Source organism: Prinia subflava, chromosome 6 (assembly GCF_021018805.1).
Source record: "Prinia subflava isolate CZ2003 ecotype Zambia chromosome 6, Cam_Psub_1.2, whole genome shotgun sequence".
Lineage (NCBI taxonomy): Eukaryota > Metazoa > Chordata > Aves > Passeriformes > Cisticolidae > Prinia > Prinia subflava.
This window is the reverse complement of record NC_086252.1, coordinates 18538699-18566598: the sequence shown is the minus strand read 5'-3', so window position 1 is coordinate 18566598 and position 27900 is coordinate 18538699. Positions and strand designations below refer to the sequence as shown.

Here is a 27900-nt window from a genome sequence, read left to right as displayed (position 1 = left end):
ATTCTGCTGGAGAACTGGTGTTACGCAAGTGCTTTGGCTGAGTATAACTGTGTGGAGAGACACACAGAGGTAATGAGAGCTGTGTTGGAAGGCATTTTTGCAATCAGTGGTGCCTGCCAAAAATGGCTCACTTCCTGAGAACTGACACCAGGCAGCTTTTTCTGCAGTTGAAGCAATTTTTTATTGTCAGATTTACTGACCACCAACATATGCTTGAAGAGACTGTTTTGTAAGTTACTTCATTATCTTTTCTTTACCTGTGATGTGATGCTCTTTTAGAAATATTGTAATGCATTTCCATCACCTCCTTGGGCAGTTATTGCCTTCCAGAGCAATTTCTATTAAGAACATCTCGTCAAATTCTTACAGCTCACCAATGGAGGAATGAACTCCTTAATTAGGCTAAATTTTTTGCAGGTAGTTTCTTGACCTGTCTTGTGCAGTTTGAGACTGGGACTTTGGTTCTATAGGAGACTGGTTTGGGCTAAACTTACCACATTTCTTCAGTAAAGAGGACCTGCTGTCTTCTGTTCTGTATCCTGGACATTGGGTTACTGCGCAAAATTTGTTCACAGGAGGGTGATCTGTGCAGCTGGTGGATCAGTCCTGCTGTAAATCCTTTCTGTGTGTGATAAATACCAATTATTTTGTTTTACAGAGAAGGTGGTGCTCAAGCCTCACGATGTTTCAGTGTTCACCACTCTGAGCGTGAACGGCCGGCTGTTTGCTTGCCCGCGGGATCAGTTCGATTCCTTGGTATGTGTGTGTGCGGTGCTCAGGGACGTCAGGCCTTGGGGCACTTGAACACCACCTGGCCCTTTTTTGCATTGTCCACACTTCAGATAAAAACTAGTGGAAACATTCACAACAAAGGGCTTGTCACACTGCAATAGGATGAGCCCTGAAAATAAAGCAAGCTAATGTTGTAATCCCCTAAAGTAGACCAGAAATCTATCCATCTGATCCACATGACAAAACTTGATTCCAGTACTCTCTCTGTCACACTGAGCATTTAGGAGAAGCTGACCATTGTCACCAAGTCATGCAGTAATTCTTCATTACAGAATTATCACCTCAAAGTCATAGAGATATATTTTCTAACATAGGTGTTATCAGTTAAAGCATTCTGGGGATCTGATTCCAGCAGTAAATTTCTTAATTTTTTAAATTTCTCATCCCCACAAAATACTGTGTCAAAATCTGAGATAATTCTAAGTAGAATCACAGAAAATATTCCTGGTAGAAAGTCTGTTTTTTTCTTAGGTAGAATTGCTCATAAGTACTTACAGTTTATACAGTCATTCTAGTGATCTCCATGGGGTCTGCTTTTACAGAGTTTGATTTGACTGTACTTTTTGTTCCTTTTATTTCATTAAAAACAAATGTCATTGCCAAGTCATGTCAGCATGAACTCTATTACTCCTAGCCTTGTTTCAGCCTCCTGTATGCTTTTAACAAGCCACTTAGTATGTATGCCTGATTTCTTTTATGGATATGGTAAAATCTATGCTTTGCTGCTGCTTTCAATTTAGTAACCAGGGAATGCACATCCAGCACATGTAGTTCCATGCAGAGATACCTCTTGTTCAGCTTATTAAATTCTGGTGTTCCCTTAAGGCTAATTAATCCTGCCAAGTAGATACCCTCATGGGGCATGCTACCGTAAAGCAGGGGTGTTCATCAGTACAACTGTGCTGGGTACTTATATACAGCTCTGCATTGTCTGTGTACACATAGCTTTGGCAACAAATTGTCATGGCTTTCTGTGCCTTTTCCCTGTGCTATTTACCATGCATCAAGTACTCAAAATGCTGCAGGGAGCTCTAAGATACAGGGCTGCAATGTGCTACATTTCATCAACTAGACTGAATTTAGTAAGAATTAGGGAAATACATTCAGCATCTTAAAAATGGTCCTCAGCACTGTATAACAAATTACAAGCCCTTATCAGCTGCATTTTTTCAAAGAGGTATAAACAAATTGAAAAATGTTACAACCTTAGCTGCCTCCCACTTTCATCCTTTCACATTCCAGTTTATGGGTGCTTCCTGTTCGTGGACATTTATCCACATTACATTTGGCAATTCCTATGTGAAAATTGTTCTGGGTAGATGAATTTTCAAATATGTTCTGAGTTTGCTTTAAAATGCTTCTTTCCTAGCCTTGGAAAATACGTGTTTGTTATGGTAACAGCTATGTTGTGTTCATGTCCAAATGCAAGGAAAAAGATATCTTTCAATCTGTAGGTAATTCTTTTTCCACAGATTTCCACAAGTTAGAATTTTATTTCATATGTTGTCATAAACTAAAGAAGTTTTGTGTTTGTACAAATCCCAATTCAAAGCAATCTGCTGTTTTTTTAAGAGAATGGATGTCCTGGATTTTTTTAGAGAATACTTTTCTACAATTTTTTAAATTATAGATGAAGCTTTTAAGGTGATAATATTTGTGATTTAGTTTAGTAATTTTTCATTAGTTTGTATGACGATGGTAATTGAAAGGGAAGTTTTCCCTAGAGTACAAAGCGAGAATTCATACAGTAATAAAGCTCCTACACACTGTGTGTTACTGAGAAAGTGGTTTGATGTATTAATCCAGTCAGACCTATTTCTGTTGTTAATATATTGCTCTTATATAGAAGAAGATTCATTTAGTAGGCTCCTTTTTTATATCGCAGCGTGTAGATACGGTTTGTTGATGTGGCAGACTCCGGTGATCTGCACTGACAGAGGAGCCTGGTGACAGCCCCGTGCTGCTCCACGGTGACATTCCCGCAGGCGGGGAGCGCTGGGTGCGGGCTCTGCCGCCCTCTCCCGGGAGCAGAGCCGGGTCCCGCGCCTTCGCGGGCGGCTCCGGGGCTGCTTCACCCTCCGCTGCGCACGCGGGGTCACTGGCAGGGCTTTAGCAGTGCTGGTTCAAACTCTTCACCCTAACACGTACAACAGACAGTGTCAAATCTGACTCCATCTCAAGCCATGTTTTAAATTTCTGTTTAATACTTCACCTGTGTGCCAAGTCATAGATCACATCTCATTTATTAGGTGGCATGGAAGGGCCTTTCAGAAATGGTTTGTACTCGGTTCTTTCTCATAAGACTGTGTTTACATAGTTTTAATTGGCCTAGCCAGGAATTTGCAAGCACAAATTGTCCATCAACTATGGGTACTGTCAAAGAGAAAGTATGGGTTTTATTTTATAAGTGATCAGAAGATGTTGCAATCACTGCAGGTTTCTGAAGCATGCTGGATGTAATAATTCTCATCATTAGAATCAGGAATATGTAAAAGTAGTTGGCTTGTCCTTAGTGGCCCAGTTATTTGTGTATGTGAAAATGAAACATAAAAGTCTTTTTGGAAAGACCTAAGCTCCTGAACAAACACGTGTGCTTCAGTTAACACAATGTGTACTGTAGATTCAATGTTTTGAACAATGGTAAAGATAACACCCTGAGAACAGTCTTGTTTATTTCCTTACAGTGTCTCTCAAGAGCTTTCAGTATTTTCCTGACTATCCTGGGGATACTGGGTACTGATTTTGCACAGGGCTTCTCATTTCCTAATAACGTGCCTGTGGTTAAAAGCAAATTTCAGTTTTACTGCAAATTTTCGTTTTACTATTAGAAACATAATTAGGAAAGTAATCACACTGAAAAAAAAAGTTAGAAACATTATAGAACGAAAACACCAACCATATGATTTAGCCTGCCTAAATTATTTTTATAATATTTTCCTGTTTGTAGGCACCATTGCCAGAACAAGAAGGACCATCTACTGGTACAGTAGGAACATTTGAACTGATGAGTTCCAAAGATTTAGCACATCAGATGACAATTTATGACTGGGAGCTCTTCAACTGTGTGCATGAGGTATGAGGATCTGTCTATTCAGCAGGTTAGAATCTATGAGAAAGGGTTTAATTGTACATTGTAGGTTTGTGCATTGTTTCCAAAACCTTCTCTAAGCTTGATTTTCAAAACTTCTACAATAAGGCCACCTACAAGTTTTGAAAGTATAAGACATTCTTAATTTTATAGGCAAAATAGAAAAATAAAGTTAGACTTCTTCTGGCCATGTGCTGCTTGTTGAATTACTTTTGGTTTTTTAAGGTATTAAGCTGTTTATATAAAATTTGTAGTTACGCTTTTACTATGCCTCAGCTATTGTACTCTGGATTTGTGACCTGAATCCTTGTCATCTATGCAGCTATAAATGTAAACTGCAGAGCAAGTTTCAGGCTAGATACTTACCTGGTCATTCTTAACCTCTATTCTCTGTCCAAGAAATGCAACTTCAAAAAAAAAATTCCAAACTTTTTTCTCCTTCCTAGCTGGAATTGATCTATCACACTTTCGGAAGGCACAATTTTAAAAAGACCACGGCAAATCTGGACTTGTTTTTAAGAAGATTCAATGAAATTCAGTTCTGGGTGGTCACCGAGATTTGTCTTTGCTCTCAACTCAGCAAGCGTGTTCAGCTGTTAAAGAAATACATTAAGATAGCAGCCCAGTAAGTATACAATCATATGGGAGCTGGAAGTGAGGTTTAGCATATGTGGTTTTATTTTCTCTTTTCAGACAGCCACACAGAGTAGAGGTTAAAACATTCTGTATTTGGTAATTTTGTCCATTTTCTTATAGGGCTGTATAGAACCTTGTTAATATATATTCTTTCCTGTGCTACTCTCCATTGCTCCTTGATTTGTGATCTCTTAAGGCCATGTTTACACATCAAATCCCTGAGAAAATATATTTCAGTTCATTAGGAGAATCCTTAATTTACTCTTCCATACATTAGCAAATATTAGTAGATGAATTAGTAAATATTAACAAAATTGAGCCTAATTTCCCTGAGAACAGAAATGTTCCTGGTGCTGCTCAGGACAACTGTTCCCAGAATTGCCCTGAGTGGGAAAACCAAGAGGGGAGAGTGAAGAGATGTAGCATGGAGATGATGACATTTATGTTGCTTTCATTCTGTTTGGGATTTGCAGCAAGTTTGCTGGTGATATGAAGTGTAGGGTCCTGCACCTGGGGAAGGGTAAACCCAAGCAGCAGCACAGGTTGGGAGCTGACCTACTAAGGAGCAGCTCTGCAGAGAGGGACTGGGACTGTTGGTAGATGACAGGTGCCCATGAGCTGGCAGTGGGCCCTGGGGGCCAGGAGGGCCAGTGGGATCCTGGGTGCATCGGAAAGAGCGTGGCCGGCAGGTCAAGGGAGGTGTTCCTCCCCCTCTATTCAGCCCTGTGAGGCCACATCTGAAATACTGTGCCCAGTTCTGGGCTCCTCAGCACAGGAGAGACAAGGAGCTACTGGAGGAGGGTCCAGTGGAGGGCCCACAGAGATGGTACTGGGTCTGGAGCATCTCTCATAGGAGGAGAGCCTGTAAGAGCAGGGCCTGTTTAGTATAGAAAAAAGTAGATTGAGAGAAAATCTCATCCATACATTCTAATATCTTGAAGGGTAATGCCAAGAGAATAGTTTTAGACCCTTTTCAGTGGTGCCAAGTGATAGGATGAGGAGCAAGAGCCTTAAACTAAAACATAAGGACTTTCACCTCAGCATGAGGAATAAATTTGTGTTGAGGGTGGCAGAGCATTGGAACAGGCTGCCCAGGGAGTTTGTGGTGTCTCCCTGTCCATAGATACTTTCAAAACCCACCTGGACACATTCCTGTGTCAGCTGGTCCAGGTGACCCTGCCTTGGCAGCAGGGTAGGACTGGATGATCTCCAGAGGTCCCCTCCAAACCTAATGATTCTGTGATTTTTTTTTCCAATACTTTTGTTTTAAAATGCAAAATATGGATGTCCTCTTTTCTTACTAACTGCTGGGTCTGAGGTTGGATAGCAGGCATTCTTTCTGTCTTCCTTTACTCCTATCCAAATTTAAACTGTTTGGAACCTGCATGCCAGAGATGTCGGCCTTGACTCCCTAAAGTCAAGAGCAGGGCAGTGACTGCCTTCAGAGGGAGCAGGGGTATAGGCATGCCCTGCATAGGTACAGATTTTTATCATTGTTATACTCTCCCTCCCTTTCCAGCTCATGGTATATTTATTGCATTCATTACTGACTGAAAAACAGTTTGCTGAGGTTTGTAGTGTTTGTCTACAGCTCTGGGCATTGTACCTAGAAGCCTTTAGGCAGTTCTACCAACAGAGATGTTGTTACTTGCAGTTAAAGCAAGGTTTTAACTTTTTTTGCATGGTTTAATGGAGTTGTATAAAGGAAGTGATTACTATTGCTGCTGTCATACTGCCCTCCTCCCAGTTATAACTGCACATAGCTGAAGGCTGGATTCACATCCAAACTGGGGATCAGTGTGCCTCCTTCCTCCAGGACACCCTGCTCTGGAAGTATACCAGCTCCCTTCTACTTTGCACTTTGCTACTTTGCACCCTGCGGTTGGATTACAGTTGGTCAAAGCTGAAGATTTTAAAAAACTGGTGGCAGACATGCAGGATCAGTTTTATATTTAGAACAGAGGACAGAATTTACCTCTTTAGTTTCTAAAAATACAGGCGCAGCATATTCCATTATCTCACTGCACAGCACAGGAGTGGGAAGCAGCTGCCGGCCTGGCGGGCTGTGCCCAGGAGAGGGCAGTGGCACCCACGCAGACGTCGGGGTCTTTCCTAATCTCAGGCATGAAATGGGAAAATGTTGAAATGTGGTCATTAAGATACAACAGTAATTTCCATAAACACTTGAAATCAAGTATCCTAAAAATTACAGTTAAATATCTCCTTAATAAACTGCCCTAGCCTGCGAGTTCCTTGGAGTCATGGGTTTAATCTTGTGCTATTTACAACAGCCTGACAACCTCTTGTTTACTTCCATGTTTCTGGTATCACTACAATGCTAAAAATAAATAGCTAAAAGCAGGCTGCTCTGCTGGGTCGTCCTCTTTGTCTCCTAAAAGCAGAGAAATCTGAAGCACAAGATTTTCCTCTGTACAAACCAAGAGGGCAGGTTTAATTCCAGCCGCTGGAAAGGCGCTGGGAAGTTTTGCCAGGCTGCTGCCCTCTGTGCAGTGCTGCCATGGTAACAGCTGCTACACATGCACTAAAACAAACACAAAGTGCACCGAAGTTAGAGGAGAGAAAAAGCCCAGACCTTGAAGCAATATCTTTGAGGAAGTTTTGCCTGTGAAGATCCTTGAGACCTAATGAGAACTTTACCCTACCTAGAAGTACTAGACTCATTAGAAGAGTGTTCAGGGAGAACAGCTCAGTGCTGCACTATTAATCTTAGGCATGACTGGTGGTAACGAGATGCCTTGCACGTACTCATTTTCAAAGATAACTGCTACTGAGAAGCTTTTTTCAGTTCTGTGGCTTGAGGTGCAGATATCATTGCAGAAGGCACATCATTTTGTGTCTGCTGCCCCAAGCACCCTTGATGTGTGCTCCCAGTCTGTGCAGGCAAGCGCAAGGCCAAGTGCTGGCACAAGTGCTGTGCACACGTGCTTTCAGTTCCAGGAGCCAGTGTCGCCTTAGCATCTGCTGGAAAAGGATGTCGAGGTGACCAGGTTCATCTCTTTTCTCCAGCTATTGTAGGAATAAACTTTCAAACAAAGGGGAGAAGTGAGCTGTATTTCCAACAGTGAGTTCTTCCCATATTAATTGTATAAGAAAGGCCTTCTGGGATGTGCCTGCACATACTCTTAAGTATATCTGCAAATGCAGTTTGTGTGTATTTCCTCTTCACAAATATATCCACAGGCTATTCAGAAGCCTTCTTGTGTATCAGCGTACTCAGACACTTTCATTCAGTTTTTGAAAATCATTCTTTTCATACACGTGCATATGTTAAAAGCCCAAGGAACCTGTGAGGAATTTCTGAAGTGTGTGTTTATAGAGAAAATGCCAGGATAAATATGCTCGTGTAAGTACCAAGAGATACTAACCACATAGGCATTTGTTTTGGAGACCAGAGTGTGTGTGTCTGTGTGTGTTTGCTATTCATCCTAACCGGAGGATGTTTCTGGTACAGTCCATTCTGTGAGGGAGAGGGACCTCTGCTCTGAGGTGGTGGATTGTGGTGCTTTAAGGATCCGCTTTTTGACATTTTACATGCAGTTTATGTGCAGTAGAGCCATGCAGCACTGTTTGTAGTGCATTACATGGGTCCTTTATCTGGAACTGTGCTATTTGTTGTAGACCCTGTAGAATTTACTGAATATCTGAGGTAAAACATCATGTATCCAGGTGGATTTTAACTGAGACTTTGTCAAAATTGCATTGCCTAACAGGGTATTTGGCAAAACATTTCCTTTCTAATATGAAGATGGATTCAAGTTAAGTATTGCAGATACAGTTGCAGCTGCCTACTTTGTTTGAGCACTAATGCTGTGTGTTACTAATTATTTTACCCTGCCATAATTTATTCCTAATCCTGTCATGGGCTGTGGACAGATATCCCTTTATGGATTTACTTGTGCCTAGGGAAGAGGTTATCACTGACAGCCTATCCCGTCTGCTTTTCATCTTTTCTCCCCTCAGATCCACTAATGAGGCACTCCCTGACCTGGACTAGTAGATTTAAGTTGGTGTAGCTTTAGCATTTCAGTTTATCCTTTTTACCCTTGCTCACTGTCGCTCATCTGATGTGGGGGAATTTGTATGAGCACCTCTGCCAGAAGATCTGAAAGAGCAGCAATCCCCCAACAGACAGACCAGGATATGGGAGAGATCATTTATTCACATGCTCAGTGTTCACACAGTGCAGACACAGGTGAGGCCAAGATCTAAAAGACTCACCCACTCAATACATCCAAGTCTGGTCAAATGGAGGTACAGAAAGAATAGAATGGTGTGGATGAGGGATGATTGAGGATAGGATGGTGTGGCAGTTATGGAGTCAGACAGTAGGGTGAGATGATTGTACTAATTTTATCTGAAGCTAAGGATACCTCAGAGGAGCTAAGAGCTTCAGTGATGAATAAAAAATATGAGAATCGTAGATTGAATCTTGTTGAAGTTTTCTTAGTATATCACAGAATCATAGAATAGTTTGGGTTGGAAGGCACTGTAAAGATCATCAAGTTCCAACCCCCTTGCCTTGGTCAGGGACATTGTCCACTAGACCGGGTTACTTAAAGTCCCATCCAACCCAGTCTTGAGCCCTTCCAAGAACGGGACATTCACAGCTTCTCTGACCAGGCTGTTCAGTGTCTCACCACATCATAGTAAAGAATTTCTTCCTAATATCTAAACCTATCCTCTTTCAGTTTAAAGCCATCCCCCTTGTCCTGTCCCTCCACACCCTTGTCATAAGTCGCTCTCCAGCTTTCTTGTAGGCCCCTTTAGGTACTGGGAGGTGCTCTAAGGTCTCCCTTGGAGCTTTCTCCATCCTGAACAATGCCAGCTCTCTCACCCTGCCTTCATAGCTTCTGTTCTCTGATCATCTTCGTGGCCCTCCTTTGCACTCACTCCAGCAGATCCATGTCCTTCATATGCTGGAATCCCAGAGCTGGACACAGCTCTGCCGGTGGGGTCTCACAGAACAGAGAGGGAGAGTCACCTCCCATGACCTGCTGGCCATGCTTTCGATGCAGCCCAGGACACAGTTGGCTTTTGGGGCTGCAAGCACTTGTTATCAGCTCATGTAAGATTCTTGTCCACCAACACCCCAAGTACTTCTCCCTAAGGCTATTCTTATTCCATTCTACACCCAGTCTGTGTTTGTGCTTGGGGTTGCTCCAGCTCAGGTGCAGGACCTTGCACTTGGCCTTGTTGAATGTCATGCTGTTCACACAGTCCCACTTCCCAAGCCTGTCAAAGTCTCTCTGGATGGCATCCCTTCTCTCCAGTGTGTCAACTGCACCACACAGCTTGGTGTCAGCAGCAGACTTGCTAAGAGTGCACTCAAATCCACTGTCCATGTCACTGACAGAGACAGTGTCAATACCAACAGTCCAATACCAACCCCTAAGCCACTCACAGCTGAAGAAACAGAGACTGAGGTGCTGGAATTGGATGTTGGCACATCAACTGGGAAAAGGGATTATTTGCAAAAACCCAGTGAAATGCAGTTTTGTGAGGTTTTTTGATAGGCTTTGTTCTATCTCTTCCCTTCCTGTTGAGTCAGTGAGCCCCTGAAGCAGACCCAGCTGAGCAGTTGCATTGACCATGCCCATCAGGTTGTATCTGCTCTTTCATATGGCATGTTAGCTCTTCCATAGCAGTCAATACGTGGTCCAGTTTTTCCTGACTGATAGTGAAGTCCTTCTTTGCGTTGGAGATGGGAGTGTGACCTGGAGCTCCTTTTGCCCAGGACCTCTTTAATGATGCTGGTAACAAATTTCTTTTCCTGGCAGTTCTTTTCCTGGATCATAGTAGAAGTCCCAGAACCTCTAAGTAATAGAAATCCTATACTGCAGGAGAGGTCACTGGCATGGGGCATCTCTAGGCAGCTGGTCCTCTCCCCTTAGAAAGACTCAGTGGCCCCATAAACTGCAATGAAGATTGCCTAAGGAGAGCTTTAAGCATTCATTAGCTGTTCAGAAGCTGTCAGCACATTCTGCAGCAAATGAGGTTATAAACCGTTGTTTACACTGTTTCTGATATCCCTTGGGACTGAATTGAGCCCAGTTTCGGGACTGTGTTTCTGGGTGGGGAACTGCTTCAAAGACTAGAGGTTCTTGCAGAAGCTGGAACCCAGTGAAGTAGAAGAAGGGAAGTCATTTTAGGAGGGAAGGGAAAGAAGCCTCCAGAGTGTGGTGAGGTGCTAACACATGGGTGAAGAGGTGTCTGCAGGCCAGGACAGCCTAAATTCAATCACTTCTAAGCTAGATGCCTGGGTTCAGCTCTCTTAAGGTTGTCGTAAGTATTTCTCTGACTAATATATACAACTTAAAACCTGGCCCTTTGTGTTTCAGCTGTAAAGAATACAAAAATCTGAATTCCTTCTTCGCTATTATTATGGGACTGAGCAATGTTGCTGTGAGCCGTCTCTCATTAACGTGGGAGGTAAGTCTTTGCTAAAATCCTGTTCCAGGAAGCTTGATGGGGACTTGTGCTTTGAGTTAGCAAAAACCTGAGTTGGGCCTTATTGATGAAGCTAGATCTACTAATTCAGCTGCTGACCACAAGCCTTAGCTGAGGCTGACAGTAGTTATTAGTAAGGCAGTATACTACACCCGTGGATGTGCTGGGTACTCACAGGAGTTAACAAGAGTGACAACAGTGGCTCCTGTTGCTGAGCTAGAGTGCCCAACAGGATGAGCAAGCTAGCCAGCTAACCTCTTAAATCAGCCCATCCTCTGGGTGCCTTTATTGCTGGTTCAGTGAGATCACGCCACTGATCATTCTCTTAAATTCATCCTCTGTTTATACATATTATTTTCTGATCTCCACAGGCACTCTCTTGCCCTGTTAAAATGTGGGTTTGTCCTAACCAGTTCTGGTTTTCTCTCTGACATGCATTTCAATGCTTACTGTCAGTTTGGTCTTCATTCTCAGAGCTTCCACCTTTTTCTGTGGCCTTGCTCTTTTGCATATGAGTGTATAAAAAAGGGTGCAGTGTCCAGCACAGTGTAACCACTGAGAACATACTGATTATCAAAAACACTACAGATTTAAACGTGTATGTATTTTGTTCATTAGAAATTCAAAATAATTAGCATGACTGAGGTTATTGATGCAACTGAGAACAAAATTTGAACAGCTTCAAAAATATGCTCTGAAACAGGAGATCAGACTAACATGTCTGAGAGTACACCAGTCCCATTTTCAAAAGTACGTGTATCATATACAGTCAGTGTTACAGGCAAAGATTTTCAGTTTCTCAAAATAATGACCCTTCATTTTTGGCTGTTAAGAGGAGTTGGGAGAGCTGAGACAGTACAGGACTAGAGAATAAGGAATTGAATGTATATACTATATACAGCAATCTGAAATGAGCACCAGGTCTGAGCTGGGGGGACACAGATCATTTGTACCTTTAGAGGATTAACTTGAGCTCAAGGAAATGTTAACACTTTGGTTCTGTAAAACATTTGGTTTATCAAGAAATCCGCAATTTGATTTTTCGCCAGATATGTACAGAAAATACTTAAAGACAAAGATACCAAGACCTGAATTTTTTCTATATTATCATGCATTTACAGTAGTTGCATGCAGAAATCAGATATTTGCAGGTGCAAATGTCCAATTATACCACTTACTTCACAAATACCTAATCTGCATGCATATGCAAACTAGGCACACAGTTGTTGACACACATCATTAAAAATTAGGCCCTTGCTGTGGCACAGTGTAAATAGCTTGCTAGGGTACACACTCCAAATGTAGAAGGTATTGCAAAAAATCATTTCTGCACTGTAAAATCTCTATTAATTTTTAATGTTATCCACTGCTAATAGCAGTCTGAAAAATTCAGGAAATGCAGAAATTTCTTACTATAAATAACTGACATATTCTGATTGCACATAAAAAATTACAGTGATCTCTGAAACCAATTTATAACATATCTTATAGTCTTTATAGTAAAGCTATTTAATCTGTACAACATAATATGGGGGGGAAAGAAAGTATTTAGTAAAGCCTATCTCAATCATTTCATGATCAACTGACCTTTATTTATTTGTGTAGGTATTGTGGACTAAAAAAATATTCATTAATTTGTACCCCAGAAAGTGATAGAGGATCTTTGCTGCTGAGCATGTCAAGATTTTTACCAATAAATGCATCAGCATGAGCAAAAAACCTCCTGGAAATGCCCAGGCATGGATATGAATGTTTGCAAGGGCAGTTCATCATAGGTATGAATAATTAAGCTGATCTGCCCCTACGCAAGCTGTGTTTAAATTACATTTTCAGATAGGCTATAATCAAGAATGTCCTGGAAGCATTCACATGAATTTCCACTTACATTCTGAATTCAGTGATTGATATGTGAGCCAAACAAAAATCTGAATCTAAACATCCCTAAGGACTAAATTCAAGTCGGGGTTTAAATCAGGATCCAGGTTTCATGGCTGGTCCCGTCTCTATTTTTAATCTGGTTGCTAGGAAACGTTGTATTTTAGATTAGCACATTGTTAGAAATATCTGGCAAAAAAAGAGCACTTTCCTGACTTAGGGCGTTGTAGAAGGAACTAGCATTTACAGTAAAATTATCGCACTGATCGGATTTAATTAAGGTTTGCTATTTTTGTTTTTATTAACAGAAACTCCCAAGCAAGTTCAAGAAGATCTATGCAGAGTTTGAAAGCTTAATGGTGAATAGCAATAGATCCCTTATTCTATGCACAGTCTGAGATAATTCAGTTTCTGATTTGAATTCCTTGATTCAGAACGTTTTATATGTCCTTGTTTGACTTTAAGAAGTTTATGATCCCATTTTAGAGCTGCTAAAACAAGTATGTATGACTAATAAATTATACTCTTAGGAACCTACTCTGAGAGAACTTATGTACCACTCAAAGTTAATCTGGGAACTCAGAAAAGCTTTATCACATGTTTTCCAATAGTACATATGGGAAATTCTATTTTTCAACCTGGATTTTTCCAGGCAATACATTTTAGTGCTACAGCATATGCAAAACTGGATCTGCAGCTGTGAGGAGGGAGGAAAAAATGTGTGGTTTCTTTTATGAAGAATGTTTTTGTAATCATATCTTACCTTGCTGTTTGGCATGAAAAAATGTTTGTGTTTAATGGCTGCATTCTCATCATGTAACCAGTCTGGGAGAATGATAAAAGGTGTCTGAATTTGCAGATGCACTTTCAAAGTCACAGGAAAAAATAATGTTTGTAATAAATGCCATGACATCTAAATGAATGCATATAGTGTCTTGATACATATAATAATACATGTTAGTAATTATTTGATTTCTCTTTTTTTGTAAGGATCCATCAAGAAACCATAGGGCCTACAGACTTACTGTAGCTAAATTGGACCCTCCAATAATTCCTTTCATGCCGCTGCTCATGAAAGGTAAGGTTGGATGTTACCAGAATTATTAACTTGAAAGCTATTTGTCAAATATTTGAAGGATAAGAGTAGCAGCAAGAAAAAGCAAAAATCAATCTCAGTGTGAGGTATGATCTTTTTCCATTATGAAAAGCACGACACAGAGACAAAAAAACTGCTTTTGTACATCTGAATATCATACCTCAATTTTATTAGTCTCAGAAATGCTGCAAATTAAAACCTAAATGTTTTACTTTCACAGCTGCTACGATTTTTGTAAGGGTAGATAAAACATTCTGCTGTTTTGTATGGCCATGATTCAGAAATGGGCTTTTATGTGTCTTTTATTTCTATACAGACATGACGTTTACTCATGAGGGAAACAAGACATTCACTGACAATCTAGTAAACTTCGAAAAAATGGTATGTATGACATATTCAAAAGAAAACTTAAAAAAACCTCCCTATTCCCCTCTTCAAGAGTGAACTTCTAAACAGTGACATCCAGGGCTAGAGAAAATGAAGGCAGGACTAAGACCTGGCAAAAATAGCCTGCATTGTACTCAGAGCCTGGGGCCTCTGGTTTTCTGGAAAACCTCACAGAGGTGGAGCACAAACTGCCCACTGAGCCATGCACAGCCAAAATGTTTCCTAGGAGAGGGAGCATCAGGGACAGGAGGCAGAGCTGTTGGAGACACTTTTTAACAGCCACTTTGGGACCAACCTGTGATTTTAACTGCTGTTCCTTCAAACAGGCCTGAACTGCCTCAGGCTCGGATAGTTCTGCATAGCTCCTCAGAGAATGAAAGAAGCATTGAAAAGACCTTGCACAACATCTTGTTTTCTTCTTTCCTTTGACAAATGAAAAGAGGTGTCTGTGGCTTGATTGCCTTCATACTGGAAAGGGGAAGCAATGATAAACAGCTAGTGTGTGCTCAAATTTGATATAAGTCCTGCAACCAAGCTGTTATCATTTCAAACAACATTGTCAAAAACTGTGGGCAGGAAACTTTCCATTGCAGGAGTCTCAACTGAAACTTGAGTTTGTCAGCAGTGAGAAGATATTTTCTTGGTTGCTAAAGCCATGTTCCTCATTAATGGAACATGTATCTGAGAACCTGCGTTAGCCAAACCCAGCTGTGGCATCTGCACAGCAAAACCAAACCTGACTTACTGCTCTGGCAATAAATAGCAGAATCACAGAATCACTAAGGTTGGAAAAGACCTCCGAGATCCCCAAGTCCAGCTGTTAGCCCAGCACCACTGGGTTCCTCAGTAAACCTTGTCCCTGTGTGCCACATCCACACGCTCTATGAACACTTACAGGCATGGTGGTTCCACCACTTTCCTGGGCAGCCTATTCCAATGCCTGACCACCCTTAAAGTGAAGAAATTTTTTCTCATATCCAATCTAAACCTTCCCTGGCACAACTTGAAGCCCTTTTCTCTCAGCCATTCAGCAGCCATGCTAGAGCATATTTCCTCTGGCCCCTATATGAGCTTGTTCTTAGTAGTGCAGTAATCAGAACCACTCCATCCCAATGGAGTTACATAACTTTAGTTATTTCCACTACACTGTGGAGGTGTTTGTCTGACCCTCTGAGAACTGATAACTGCAGAGGAAAAAAAAACTTCACAGCAAAGTAATCATCACTCTAAGTGAATTCTCTTAGATTTTAATCTGTACTCCAGGATAGCCTCAGTCCTTGGGTGAAAATACCCCTTTACTAAGATGAGACATTTTGTAAGTAAATGGCAGTGCTAATGCCTGAGTAAGGGCCTGACCTCACTTTGCAATAATGGCATTCTATAATTGCATAGGCAGACTGTGTTGCCATCTCCTTCCAAAGGCCTTGAGCCTTCTACCTGAGAAAAGGACTCTTTTTCTGGACTGCCTGTTCTTAGGTATAGATGTAACAGTATAGATAGTAAATACTTTGGAGAGCACAAAGGGATCTCAGACTTGGTTGGAGCACCTCCAAACCAGAAGGGATGTCAGCTGCATTGCTAAAGCCATGCTTCTGTGCTGGCTCCAACATCTCTACCTCGCTTGGCCTTTTTACACCTCCTGAGCCAGAAGAGAGCTGGTACATCCACTGGCCTCAGAGCTCTGTGCTTCAAGCTCTTTATGCCTGATTTTGTGTAAAAGCCATTACGGGAGGGAGGAGCTCTCCTGTAAGCACTTACCATAGACAGAAGTTCAACTTGTCATTTAAGAATACTTCTGCACCACTCTGTACCATATTTTGGCACTCCCAAGGCCAAGAGTGAATTTTATAGCAGCTTAAACTTATCTGTATCTAAGTTGCTGCAGGTCTACCATCTTCATCCTAGTCTGCTCATTGTCTTATCTTCAAAATAATGTTACCCTCAGAAAAGGAGTTTACTAGTAGCACCCAAAAGTTTTAAATAATATTTTATGCTGCAAGAATGTAGTACCAGTAATCTGAGTTTTTGATCATGTTCCTTAGGAGAGGAACGTGAAGATCAGTTAGTGTATTTTTGATGCCGCATATTTTTTAAGGAATCAGCATTATATCTCATGTTCCTCAACTCACCAGAAAAGGAAAAACCCTCCTTTTTTAGTGTCCTAAGCCTTTCTTTGGTTGGTACTCTACCTAAAAGCTCACTCTGCTTTTTCTCTGAGCCTTACTACAACTATATCTTCTGTATTTTTATTATTCTTTACTAGCTCTTCTGCATGCTTCTATGGTGCTTTTACTAGCTCTCTCAACCCATAGCTGTTCAGAGCAACCTGTATTCAAATTCCACACACATAATTCATTCAAAACCTACAGTGGACCTGGCAGTTTTTAGCTTTTTGCATGTGTCATCAGGTCAAGCAAAGAAGAAAAGCCCACTGTTAAACCTCAGTCGCTGCCGCCTACTTGTGTGAAACTTAAAACTGTCATATCCACACATAATTGCCAGATATTAAACTGTAAAGACAAGACCACTCAGTCAGATAACTCTCAGATAAATTCCCCTCTCTTTTAAATAAGTATAAGCCCAAGGTGTTTTTGTGATGTTACCTCTGCCATTTTCAGGAGAAAAGTAGAAACCAGATTTTCTCTCAGGAATCATGTCTTGCCATTTATTGTTTTTGTCTGTTTGTTCTGCTGCATCATGTTCTGTCATAAGCAGATGGAGATTCCTTAGAGTATTGCTGGGAGCCACTCTTACTGATGCTTCTGAAACATCTTGGTTCTTTGGAAGATTGTTTCCTTTTATGTTTGCTGAAGTTTATGAATAAAAGTGCCTGGGTAGTTGCCACTGGTGGTGCCACTTCCCACTAGAGGAGGTGGGTCCCTTTGACTCTTGTGTAAGCACGGTGATGAAACTGAGAACAGCCTCTGGCATCGTGTCTGCATTCTCACCACAGAGCTCTGATCCCGACAGCTGATGTGCTGCTGACAACTTTATTCCTGTAACTGGCAGCCAAAAGTAGAAGTTTGATCTAGTGGCATCTCTGCAGCTGAACCAACTTCCTTGAAATCTTTTCTGTTTTGTGGTATTTCTGTTATTATTTATATTAAATGATGCATCTTAAAACATGCAGGAGCTGTCAGGCAGTATCTGAGCCAGGAGCTCCCTGAGTGCCAGAAACAGCAAGGCCTGATTTCCTAAACATTTGTGTTTCGTGGCTGCTTGAGCTCTGCTCAGCTCTCTCCTCGTGGCTGGGGCATGTGTTGTTTCTTCATGGCTGGGGAATTCTGTGTGAATAGGCATTTGTCATAACATAGGAACTTGCACTACAGCCTTTTTCCTGAAGGAGACAGGAGGGCACTTACACAATCTTTCTCTTGTCCACAGCCATCTGTTTTCACAGAAAATTGGTAGGAGCTTTCTTGTGTTTGAAAACTGGGTTCTTTTTTCAAATTGAACAAAATTATCTGGAGAAAAAGGGAAAAACAGACAGATGGTGTTGAACCACATTAGCCTAGTATTTTTTAGCAACTCAAGCTAACAAAGAAAAAGACTCAGTCAATTTTTTTCCTGCTAGGCTTTCCTATATATTGATCTTTTCAGTGGTGGAGTGACAGAACTGTGGTTTTGGCAGTAGTAGGGGGACGTCATTCTGCAGAGCATTGCTGAGCTTTACCTGCTGCTACCTGTGTGACTGCCTGCTCTTTCTGGAGTGGAAGGACAGGGACGCCCAGCCAGGGAAGAGAGGAATCATGTGTGGCAAAGCCACAGCTATGGGTAAAGAGGGAAGTTTGTAAACAGATCCATTTGGTTTGTACAAGATGTGGGTAAACAGTACTGAACATGTCAGAAATGGGTCTGCTCTTATTCCTTGTATTTGCACTGCATTTGTGCTCTTCACTCATGCCTTCGCCTGAAGCCTTCAAATCCAGCCTGGAAAATCTTATTTATACGTTTGGCAATAAGTAGACAAAATAATTAAAATACTGGTCTTTGTAGTGTAAGTCTTTAGTAGTCTTCAGTAGCAAACAAGACCTGGTTTCAGAGAAGTATTGACGGTCTTTTACTTATGTAAAAGCTGTTTCCACTGTGGTGTTGCTCAGATGTACATCCTAGTTTGGCATGTATGCCATGACACCAAACCACCTGCAGCTCTTCTCCCCTGGTGAGCTGACAGTACCTGTTAAAGTGTGCCTTTAGAAGACTCATCTACGTAATAATTGAAGAGGTATTTGTTATAGAGGAGCAAAACTTGTAAAGCTTTTTAAATATTGTAGTTTTAGTTTGGCAGGCGGGGAACATTTTGAGAGCTGCAAGTACGTGAAAGATACAAAGGCGGCAGGAGGCTGCAAACACAATTAGTTTGTGATCTAGAATGACTCTCCTCTCAGGTGGAGGCAAGCACCCAGATAGCACCAGTAGTAATAGTTCTGTGAACTCTGTGTGATTTAGCAGATACAGGGTAACCTTCAACCTGCAGCACAAGGCAGTATACACCATTTAAGTGACACTGCTTTTATAGCTGTATATTTAGAAAATATTTACAAGCGCTTTCATAGAATTAGGTCTTGATAGGGAAGAAGAGAGAGGAAAGTGAAGAAAGTATTGAGCATGACTCTCCTTAGGGACAGGCAGTATTTCATACCCTTGACCACTTACTGATTTCCTTCTTTTCAAACCTCGGCTGCATAATTGCACTCTAACTGCCACTACAGAATTTTGTATTCATAGACAAAAGGAAGATGCAATTATTTGTGAACTTTGTCAGCACCGTTTCTCAAATCATCAGAGAGCCTGAACAAAGATTACTTTCTGTGGCACCTTCTCCGTGTGACATTACCCAGCATTATCTCAGGAATAACACCTGTAGAGGGAGCAGAAGTCAGGAAAAGCTCTGAAAGTGCTGACCTGCCATGGCAGCACAAGATAGCGTCATGGTGCTGACCACCGATGCTTCTTTTTGTCAAGCCTCCTCACCCTTCAGGTATGAAAAGAGGATTAGAGAATTTGTGCATATTGGTTTTCAGGTTTTGTGGAGATGAACAAAAGGGAATTCACTCTCTTATCCATATGCAAAAAAAAAAGGGCAAACATTCTTTAATTTTTGGAACATAAAGATTATGCAAAAAGTGTATGACTAAAGCCCTTAGTAATTTTCAATGGCATATATGAATATTTATAATATTTAGCAACCTGGATTTGGAGTGGATTAGAAGATAATGTGCTGGCCTGCTGCCACAATTCCAGACTGTAAAACTTGAAAGGGTATTGTTGTGTATACACAGCATGCTGGTAGTAGCCATTACTTGGTGTATTATGCAATTGGTTCTATTTCAGAAAGATCCAAATTTAGGTTTGTATGGCTTTTTGATAGAGGTCTTGCTTAGCACTGCAAGTAAACAGATATTAATCTTTGCAGGCATTGACTGGAGGTAATCCTCTACTTGAAGAAAAACTGTAAGGAGCAGGCTTCCGTCTGAACATTTTTTCTGCATGTTGCTAATTTTCTTGCATCAAAAGAAGACAGTCTAACTTATCTACGAGACTCAGGAAGGGAGATTTCACTTTTGTTCATAACCTGTTTTTCTGTTCACTACGTATCTTACAAAGAGGAACTGTTAGGTGCTTCGTCATTATGAGACAGTAGAACAGCACTTGGAAAAAAGTAACGTGAAAATTGCTCTTCAAAGAGACATAATGCTTCAGAATCTCCCCATTGGTTTGTGATGCTCTCTTTGGGCCACTGTTTCTCCATTTATTCAGCCTTAACACCCACTTCCTCATTAGCTTGTATTTCATCATTGCCAGGGTACTTCTGAATCCACAAATTGAATCACATTACCCTCAGGAAAAGGCAAAGGAACCCCTCAAAATGAAGTCTTTCAGCCAACTGAAGGAAGCCAGGCAGTTCATTCTTTAACCAGAAGACAAGTCCGTTTCTACTTCCACTTCCATTACCTAGAACAGCCCACATAATGGCAAATTTGAAAACAGCAAAAACTTTTTAAAAATCTTTCAGTACACATCCATAATTTTTCTTTCAGTACAGTACTGCATTACAGTATTTATTCTGAATGTTCTTCATTTTTTGAGAACAAATTCCCCACAAGAGAAAAAAGAGTAAAATTATTCCAAAGAGCACCTTTTTTTTGATAAATCCAAGTTTTCACATATGAAGCCAAATAATAATAGCTCCAAAGGGTATCATGAGATAAGGCTTCAAAACCCAAAGAGTTATAGGTATGAAAAATTAAGGTGTGTATTTACAATCCATCTAGAAAGCACATCAAGCGAAACTAGCTATCTTCCTAAAAATGAAGTGTTCTCAGCAAAGATTCCTTTGAAGCTAGACAGTCTTGAAACTTCATCATGTTGTCTGTGCAGTTCAACTTTATGATCTGTCCTGGAAACAGTTACTGTAGATGAGTATTTTTTGAACTGGTATAAGTCAAAACAGCAGCATCACATAACAGAGCCAAATATGGAGCCACAGAGGTGTGAAACAGTCATGTTTATATGCTTGTGTTGTTTCCATTTCCATTTGATTTGGTTAGACTGAAAAATGGACACTTATGTACACTGTGTCCTGTCTCAGACCAGTGATCTTGAGGTTTATTAAGAGGTTCCACTGAAGTTTATTCACATGCTTAATTCTAAGCACTTGTGAGAACGTTTGCAAGGTAAGTGCCTTAGGAAATCTGCATAGTAATAATGGCTTGAAGAGGTAGGAAAATTACTATAGGATAAAATTTACTCTTACTTGAATTATACATGTAAATACATATGACTTCTGGAACAACATAAGCAGATCCATAGCTAGATTTCCTAGATCTTTTGGGAAACTGTGTTTTGGAATTAACATATTTTAGATCAGTTTCATTTGATAATACAAGGTGTAATCCACAAACATTTAGTACGTGATATAGCAATAGTGTTTCTTATGCCAACCAACCAAACCATTTTTGTATACTTGACAGTACACTGAAATGTCTGAGATTATGCATTGTATGTGTAAGGAATGTCTTACATTGGTGCTTCCCACTTCTGGAATGACAGATTTCACAAACTTATTTCATTTGTAACATTTTCATTTAAGATTATAATTGTGATTTCATTTAACATAATAATGAATTTAGAGGAACGTATGCCCCAGGCTTTATTGTTCACTAGTAAGAGAGATGTAATTCCATTTTTTGAGAGCTTATGACTAACTAGCTTGTTAATCTCACACAAAATTTCCATTATGTATGAAGCAGCCTGGTGAGAGTGTGCTGTTAGAAGATGTAGCTGTGTCAGAACACAGACATTAGAGTCTGATAGGGAATGGAATTTCGCTCCTCTATTTCTTAATCTAAGCCAAAGAAACTGAAACAAATGTCCTTACAACAGGGATTGAATCAATCTATCTAGCTAAATTTGAAGTTTCAGTTTCTTTGACATTATATAGAACAACTAATTCTGCCTCATACTGGTGGATGTATTAATTCTGTGGTGCTAATCACAGAAACCAGTTAAAATTCTACAGTCCAGAACTAATGTTTTGCTTTATGACTTACCTTAATTTCTTTTCTTAAAAACTATTATAAAATAACATCTGATTTATCACAGCAAGTGTATTCATTGAACTTAAAGGAAGTCTTTTTTGCTGAAGAGGAAGCACATCCAAGAAGGACTGAATTGACTTCTGATTTTTTTTTTTTGGTGAATTGTCAGTAGAAGGGTCCACCAAAAGTGAATGCACTTTTCATATTGAATCAGATACTCTTGTGCAGAGTAACACTGTGTAATAGATCTGTTTATGAAACCTGGCTGCAGGCCACAGTACAGTGAGTGGCCTTCTCACCTGAGCTGAGCATTCTGCCGGTGGAATCACCCTCACGTGCTCATTTATGCTGCCATCCTCCAGGAGGACTGCATTTTAAACTCAAGTTTATATAAAAGGTGAAAGCTCTTTAATTGCTGAATATATTCTAGAAATGGTCTTGCTGTTAGGAGCAGATGGTCTTTAAATTAACGTGTATATACTCCATGGTATTCCTTTTACTTTTTAATATGGTAAGATGTTATCAAAGAAATGCACATTGAAGGGGCTGATTTTCATTCTTACTTAGGGCCTTTTACAGCATTCAAGCAAGGGAAAGGGTTCTCTGAGTGCATGTAAATTATACTCATGCTTATTTAAAGCCTGTGTAAATGCAAATCACACCCTATATATGAAAGTATCGGCATTAAAATTATATTTTCATTCATATGACTGCTTTTATTGGCATGTGTCTTCACATTCAGGCACAGTTAGGTGCTTAGGTGTTTAAATGATGATGAAATACAGTGCTTGTTCTCTGATTGCATCCCATCTTTTCCCTCCAGCGCATGATTGCCAACACTGTCAGGACAGTGAAATTCTGCCGAAGCCAATCTTTCAGTAAGTGTCTTACAACATCTGTACCATCGGCATTATCATCAGTAGCTACGGTAATTACAGCATGGTGTACCAGAACTGAGGAGCCTGCTTTCCAGTGCTTCTTCCATCTTTGGATCCTGTGAGGTTTCACAGGGTGAAATACCCTTCAGGAAGCTCTGATAAACCCCTTCTCCTCTTTCTCTTTTCCGTGTATGTGAAAGAGCTATATATCTGTAAGGTCTCGACCTGTCTGTCAGATTAGAGCCAGCTGAAATTAGCCATTGGATTCAGAAGCAGTTTAAATAAGTCTAGCAGGCAGCAGCACACAGATACTTGCTTGGATAAATGCTGTTTTAGTATGAAACTAGTCTGGAGACATGACCTTTATAAATGACATAACTGCATAAGGTGGTGAATTTAAAACCTGTTTGTCAGTATAATTACCAGACCTTGCTTTTGGTCATGTAAGATGACAGAGCTGTATGGTCAAACAGGCTTCTCTGTGGGTCTTGTCCCATCGAGGTGTACTGTCAGTCTCAGTCACTTGGGCATTTCCTCAGCACTTCATCCATTTTGACTCCCAGCACCCTTCCACTTCCACTTTTTCACACAACAGAATAAATAATATAAAACTATATTTTTATAAAAAATAGTTTCTTTCCATATGAGTCAAAGCTTAACTGTAGAAGATCTGTAGAAATTTTTGTTGAACTGTAGAAATTAAGAGGGTTTTTTTCCTCCACAATCCAGGATTTTCTGGCTTTGTGTCTTTAAATTTGATGTATTAAGCACGGGTGAGACCTCCACATATTTAGAAATGGAAGCAGGTTTTCATTATACATGATATAGCAAAATGGGAGTATATAGATCTACTGGATCTAAATTCCATGCTCTTTGTGTGTGTGTATGTGTAATGTATTGTAGATGCCTCAGTGTAATTTTTTAGTTGAATTTAGGTTACTTAACGCATATTACATTACACTTTAAGCTGTTCCCTGTGAGGCTGAAGATACTTAGAATTTTACTTGGTAGTATTCCATACCTGCTGCTGGAGTAGGTATAATGTGGTTATGTTAAGTAATGTAAACAGATAGTAAATTCTGAGGCTTGAATGGGGCAGCCACTAAGCACTATATTGTTACAAATATTTAATACTGAGCTAGGAATGAGAATATTGCATGAAAAGAGGTCTAAATCAATTACATAATTTTGAATCTGTGAAAGTTGCTGGTTCAAAGCAAATGAACAGCTTTAAATTGTACTTGTTAGCTGTATAATTTATAGCTAATGACTGATAAGGTGATGTGTAAGACTGTAACCAAGGGCCATCAATTTTAGTAAATGTAGCCAAGGATGTCCAAGAGAAAAGTTAATTTGTGGGGGTAGTAACCAGAAAGACCGCCAGATATGGAGGAAAGGTTTCAAAGAGAGCACTTTCTAAATATTTCCTTTTTAACTCACCAGGATCTAGTCTTTCCTGTGACAGCTTGTAAGGAGTTGTGCATTTTGTTCAGGCATTTGTCCATTTAGATTTATCAATCCTACATAATTTCTCTGTCACCAGATCCTGATGCAGCCCTGGCTAATAAAAACCATCAGGATGTTCGGGGCTACGTGCGGCAATTAAATGTGATTGACAACCAGAGAACTTTATCACAGATGTCTCACCGACTGGAACCGCGCCGAGCATAAACATTGGGAGCCGTGATGGGAAATGATCTTTTATCCTCTCAAGGTCACTTGTTAAGAACTTCACTTTCTCTGCTACTGCACTGCCACTACAAAAATAAGCAAAAACATACGCTAAGGTCTTGGGCAACGCACAATGTATCAGCCTGCTGGAGAACTTTGGTTGAGGAAGAATTTATGCACTGTAGGTGTATGGGTGGCCATGTTGTGAACTGTTAATTCATCTTAAAGTGTAGTAAGTGGTATCTCATATGGATTAAAAAAGGGGCAAAAGATAAAATAGAATAGTTAGTGGGAAATGCACAAAAACTTATAACAGTTCCAAGGTAGGTAGTGGGTTCTTCTTCCTAATTAAGAAACTATTTTATGATTTATGCTTCAGGTCAGGACTAAAACTGATCATCAGTTTAGCTTGCTCAGCTACTGTTGACCTCAGTAGAAGATGGATGTAAGGATCTGATGAAATGCTGTTCATCAGGTTCAAGAGTGGTCCAAGGTATAGTTCCATTCAGAGAAGACTTGCAAATATTTGCATTTTAAATACAACAAATACTAAGAAAAATTCCTAATTTTAATATACTGTCTACTATTACAAGCAGTGCGGCCATTTCAGAAAACTGACAGGACTGGAAATATTTTGAATGATAAATAGATTAATCAGTGTTTACATTTTACTTCCTTCTTTTTAAATTACCAATCAGGTTTTTACAAAATTCAGTTAAAAATAAGGTCATCAAAATCAATAGCATTAAAGGTAGCAAATGACTGGTTCAAAAAGAGCACAATATGCACAAATGGATTTCAAGAGAATATTTTCCTGGACATTAAAATCTTAAACTTTGGCTAGAATTAATCATGGCTGGTTAACACATTTTCTGGTCTTACACATTTAAAAATATCTTAATTTTCAGCAATTGTTTGCACTTTCAATAGACTGTAAATAAATGTCAATTCATTATGTTCTAGAATATTTATTTATGTAATAGTTATTGTGCCAAAATAATTCTGGTTTATTTATTTCGTTTAGCATGTTATGAGAGTGCAGCTTTTGTCTTCACAGTCCATGTGCATTTACATGTAGAAGTTGTGTGATCTATCTTTTCTGTAAATAACATGCAGTACCTTATTAAATGTAATTGCTGGAGAGGTTTAGTCACTGGCCTTATTTGCACTTTCAGCTTCATTCCTGCATAAATACAAATGCTCCTAATTAACTGATATATCAAGCTTGGCTTGTCATTTCCTGGGCCTCAAACCCACAGCTGGCCCTCATGCACTGGGAGGTGGATGGTGAGATTAAGGCCAGTCAGACCCATCTCTGCCACGGGGGATGACAGTCCGGCAGTGGCGCAACGCCGTGGTCTTGTTAGCTCATTTCTTTCTCAGGAGAAAACATTAAATTGGAAGAGTTTAAATAAAGAAGGGATGTATTCTTAATTTTAGCCATCTGACCAATTTGTCCTGCTCAGTCACTAATATGAGCACTACAAGTTACCTTGGTCAGGATTTTACCTCAGGCTGGCAAACCCAAGACCTTGGCTAACGTGGCACTTGAGAGACCTCTAGGTCCGATGAGCACGGGGAGGTGCCTCAGGTCTGGCTGTGCCCTTCCCCCTCCTGAGTGCTCCTGGGCATGGCTGTGCTGCTGCTGGGCAAGCCCACATGACGGCCAAGTGCATGCCAAGGGAATGATGGTGTTCGAATGGCAGAAGTCTTTCCTATTGCATTCACACTGGTTCTGCACTGTGAAGCTGGATGTCATAAAACTGATTAAGCCTGAAATTAGAAGTTGCAAATATCTCATAATTAAGCTTCAGAGATGACCTCATTGATATAGTCTACATTTTGCTTTAGATGCAGAGTATATTTTTTTGTCATTGGGCAGGACTGTGTGGAATCAGTATACACATACAAATTTTTTTTTATCTATAAAAATAATTACATTCTTTTAGTCAAAACATAAATTCTGCAAAAGCTGAGAGTCACCGGGGAAATGCTGACACATAGAACCACAATCTGCTTGGTACCTGCATTCTGCAAAGGAAAGAATTACACAGTTAAGAAATATTCTGCAGCATGATGAAATAATTTATTTTAACTTTGCTGTCTGACTAGAAGTTCAAGATGATTCAGAGGAAAACTAGCTAATAACATAGAGACGAATTTGTGTCTTATTATTTCAAGTGAGAAATATTTACTTCCATTTGTGCTGTTCGACGAATATACTTCATATGACTTTTTCAGATACAGAATCTTCCCAGAAGCAAAGTACGCAGTAGAATAAACTACAGGGACACAATTAATTCGACAGGCATTTTTATCTTTGCCATCAACTGGTGATATTTCTGAGTTCATGATTTTATTTGTTCCAGGTTTGTTCCGATTGTTTGGAATTTTCATTTATTTCTGTGTTAGCTGGTTTATCAAGCTGCCAAGTTTTGGCTTGGCTCTGCATAAAGACCAATTCTTCATCTGTTTAGTATTTTTTTATCCCCTTGGTTTATTCTTTTTTTCTTTAGGACTTCTAACTGTTTTACTTACTTGTTGCCAGCAGTCTCTATTGTGTAGTTGTATCCCAGTGATACAAAGAGAGGTTTTATGGCATCTCCAAGTCAACAAATGAATGCAGTTTACCTACTCAATGAAACTGGTATCTGACATTTTTTAAATTTTCCAATAAAGGGTGCTGTATAAATAACAAGTGTTGCTATCTCTGTATCTAACTCATTCAAGTGGCTCAGATAGTTGCTATGGTTCTGATCACTGTCTACATACCTAGAGATTAGATGAACAAAAGTTCCTTCTGGCTCTAGGATCTGTCCTGGGCTTCCCTTGCTCCCTGTGTTGACTTTACAACAGGAAGGCAGCTGTCAATAAATTGCTCTTGCTGTAGGAAGTCTGAGCAACTGTTGTGCTACAGCGGAGAATGAGTAGGAACTCAAGAAACACTCAAGTGTCAAAACATGCACCCTGACTTACCCTGTGCTCGCTGCTGCGAGTCACAACTCGTTCCTGCTGCCCTGAAGACGCCCCCTTGCTGCTGCCTCTGTGCGGTCTGCAGGCCTGGCTTCAGGGAGCTGGGCAGTCCCCAGCACTGCTCTGCTGGTGGTCCCTCCTGCTTTAGTTGCAGCACTTGGCCTGGTTTTGGCCCGGTTTTGGCCCATGCCAGCTACCCCTGCAGGAAAGCTTGTGGGGATCCTGCAGCAGGGCCAATTCCAGGGGGAACTGCAGAGCTGTCCTGTCTCTGTCCTGCCCCTGCAGTCCTCCAGTGGGACCCAAGGTGCTCTGCATCTCCATCACCCCACTTGGTGAACAGCATAAATGCTGCAGCACAGCCCCCTCCTCATTGCAACGCTGAAGGCTGAACAAATACAAACCTGTTCTAAGGGGGGTCTGAGGGTCACAGGCCAGACAGTGCTGATATGGCTGGTCCCTGCTGCTTGGCCTCAGGGCCCAGAGCTCCTGGTCCTG

At 40.5% G+C, this 27900-nt stretch overlaps 1 protein-coding gene across 2 annotated transcripts in view; it reads left to right on the top strand.

Moving 5' to 3' along the window:
- The window catches only part of RAPGEF4 (Rap guanine nucleotide exchange factor 4), a 151147-nt gene extending 123933 nt beyond the window's left edge, over window positions 1–27214 (top strand). Inside the window, exons 23-31 of one of the 2 annotated variants that reach the window (XM_063400506.1) lie at window positions 659–756; window positions 3740–3865; window positions 4327–4505; window positions 10876–10966; window positions 13168–13218; window positions 13850–13937; window positions 14272–14336; window positions 22707–22761; window positions 24305–27214. In XM_063400506.1, coding sequence (XP_063256576.1) covers window positions 659–756; window positions 3740–3865; window positions 4327–4505; window positions 10876–10966; window positions 13168–13218; window positions 13850–13937; window positions 14272–14336; window positions 22707–22761; window positions 24305–24432 — 881 coding nt within the window. In that variant the 3' untranslated portion in view covers window positions 24433–27214. The remainder of the gene's footprint in view (window positions 1–658; window positions 757–3739; window positions 3866–4326; window positions 4506–10875; window positions 10967–13167; window positions 13219–13849; window positions 13938–14271; window positions 14337–22706; window positions 22762–24304) is intronic. The other variant, XM_063400507.1, reaches the window with a different exon arrangement.
- The last annotated feature ends 686 nt before the right edge of the window (window positions 27215–27900 follow it).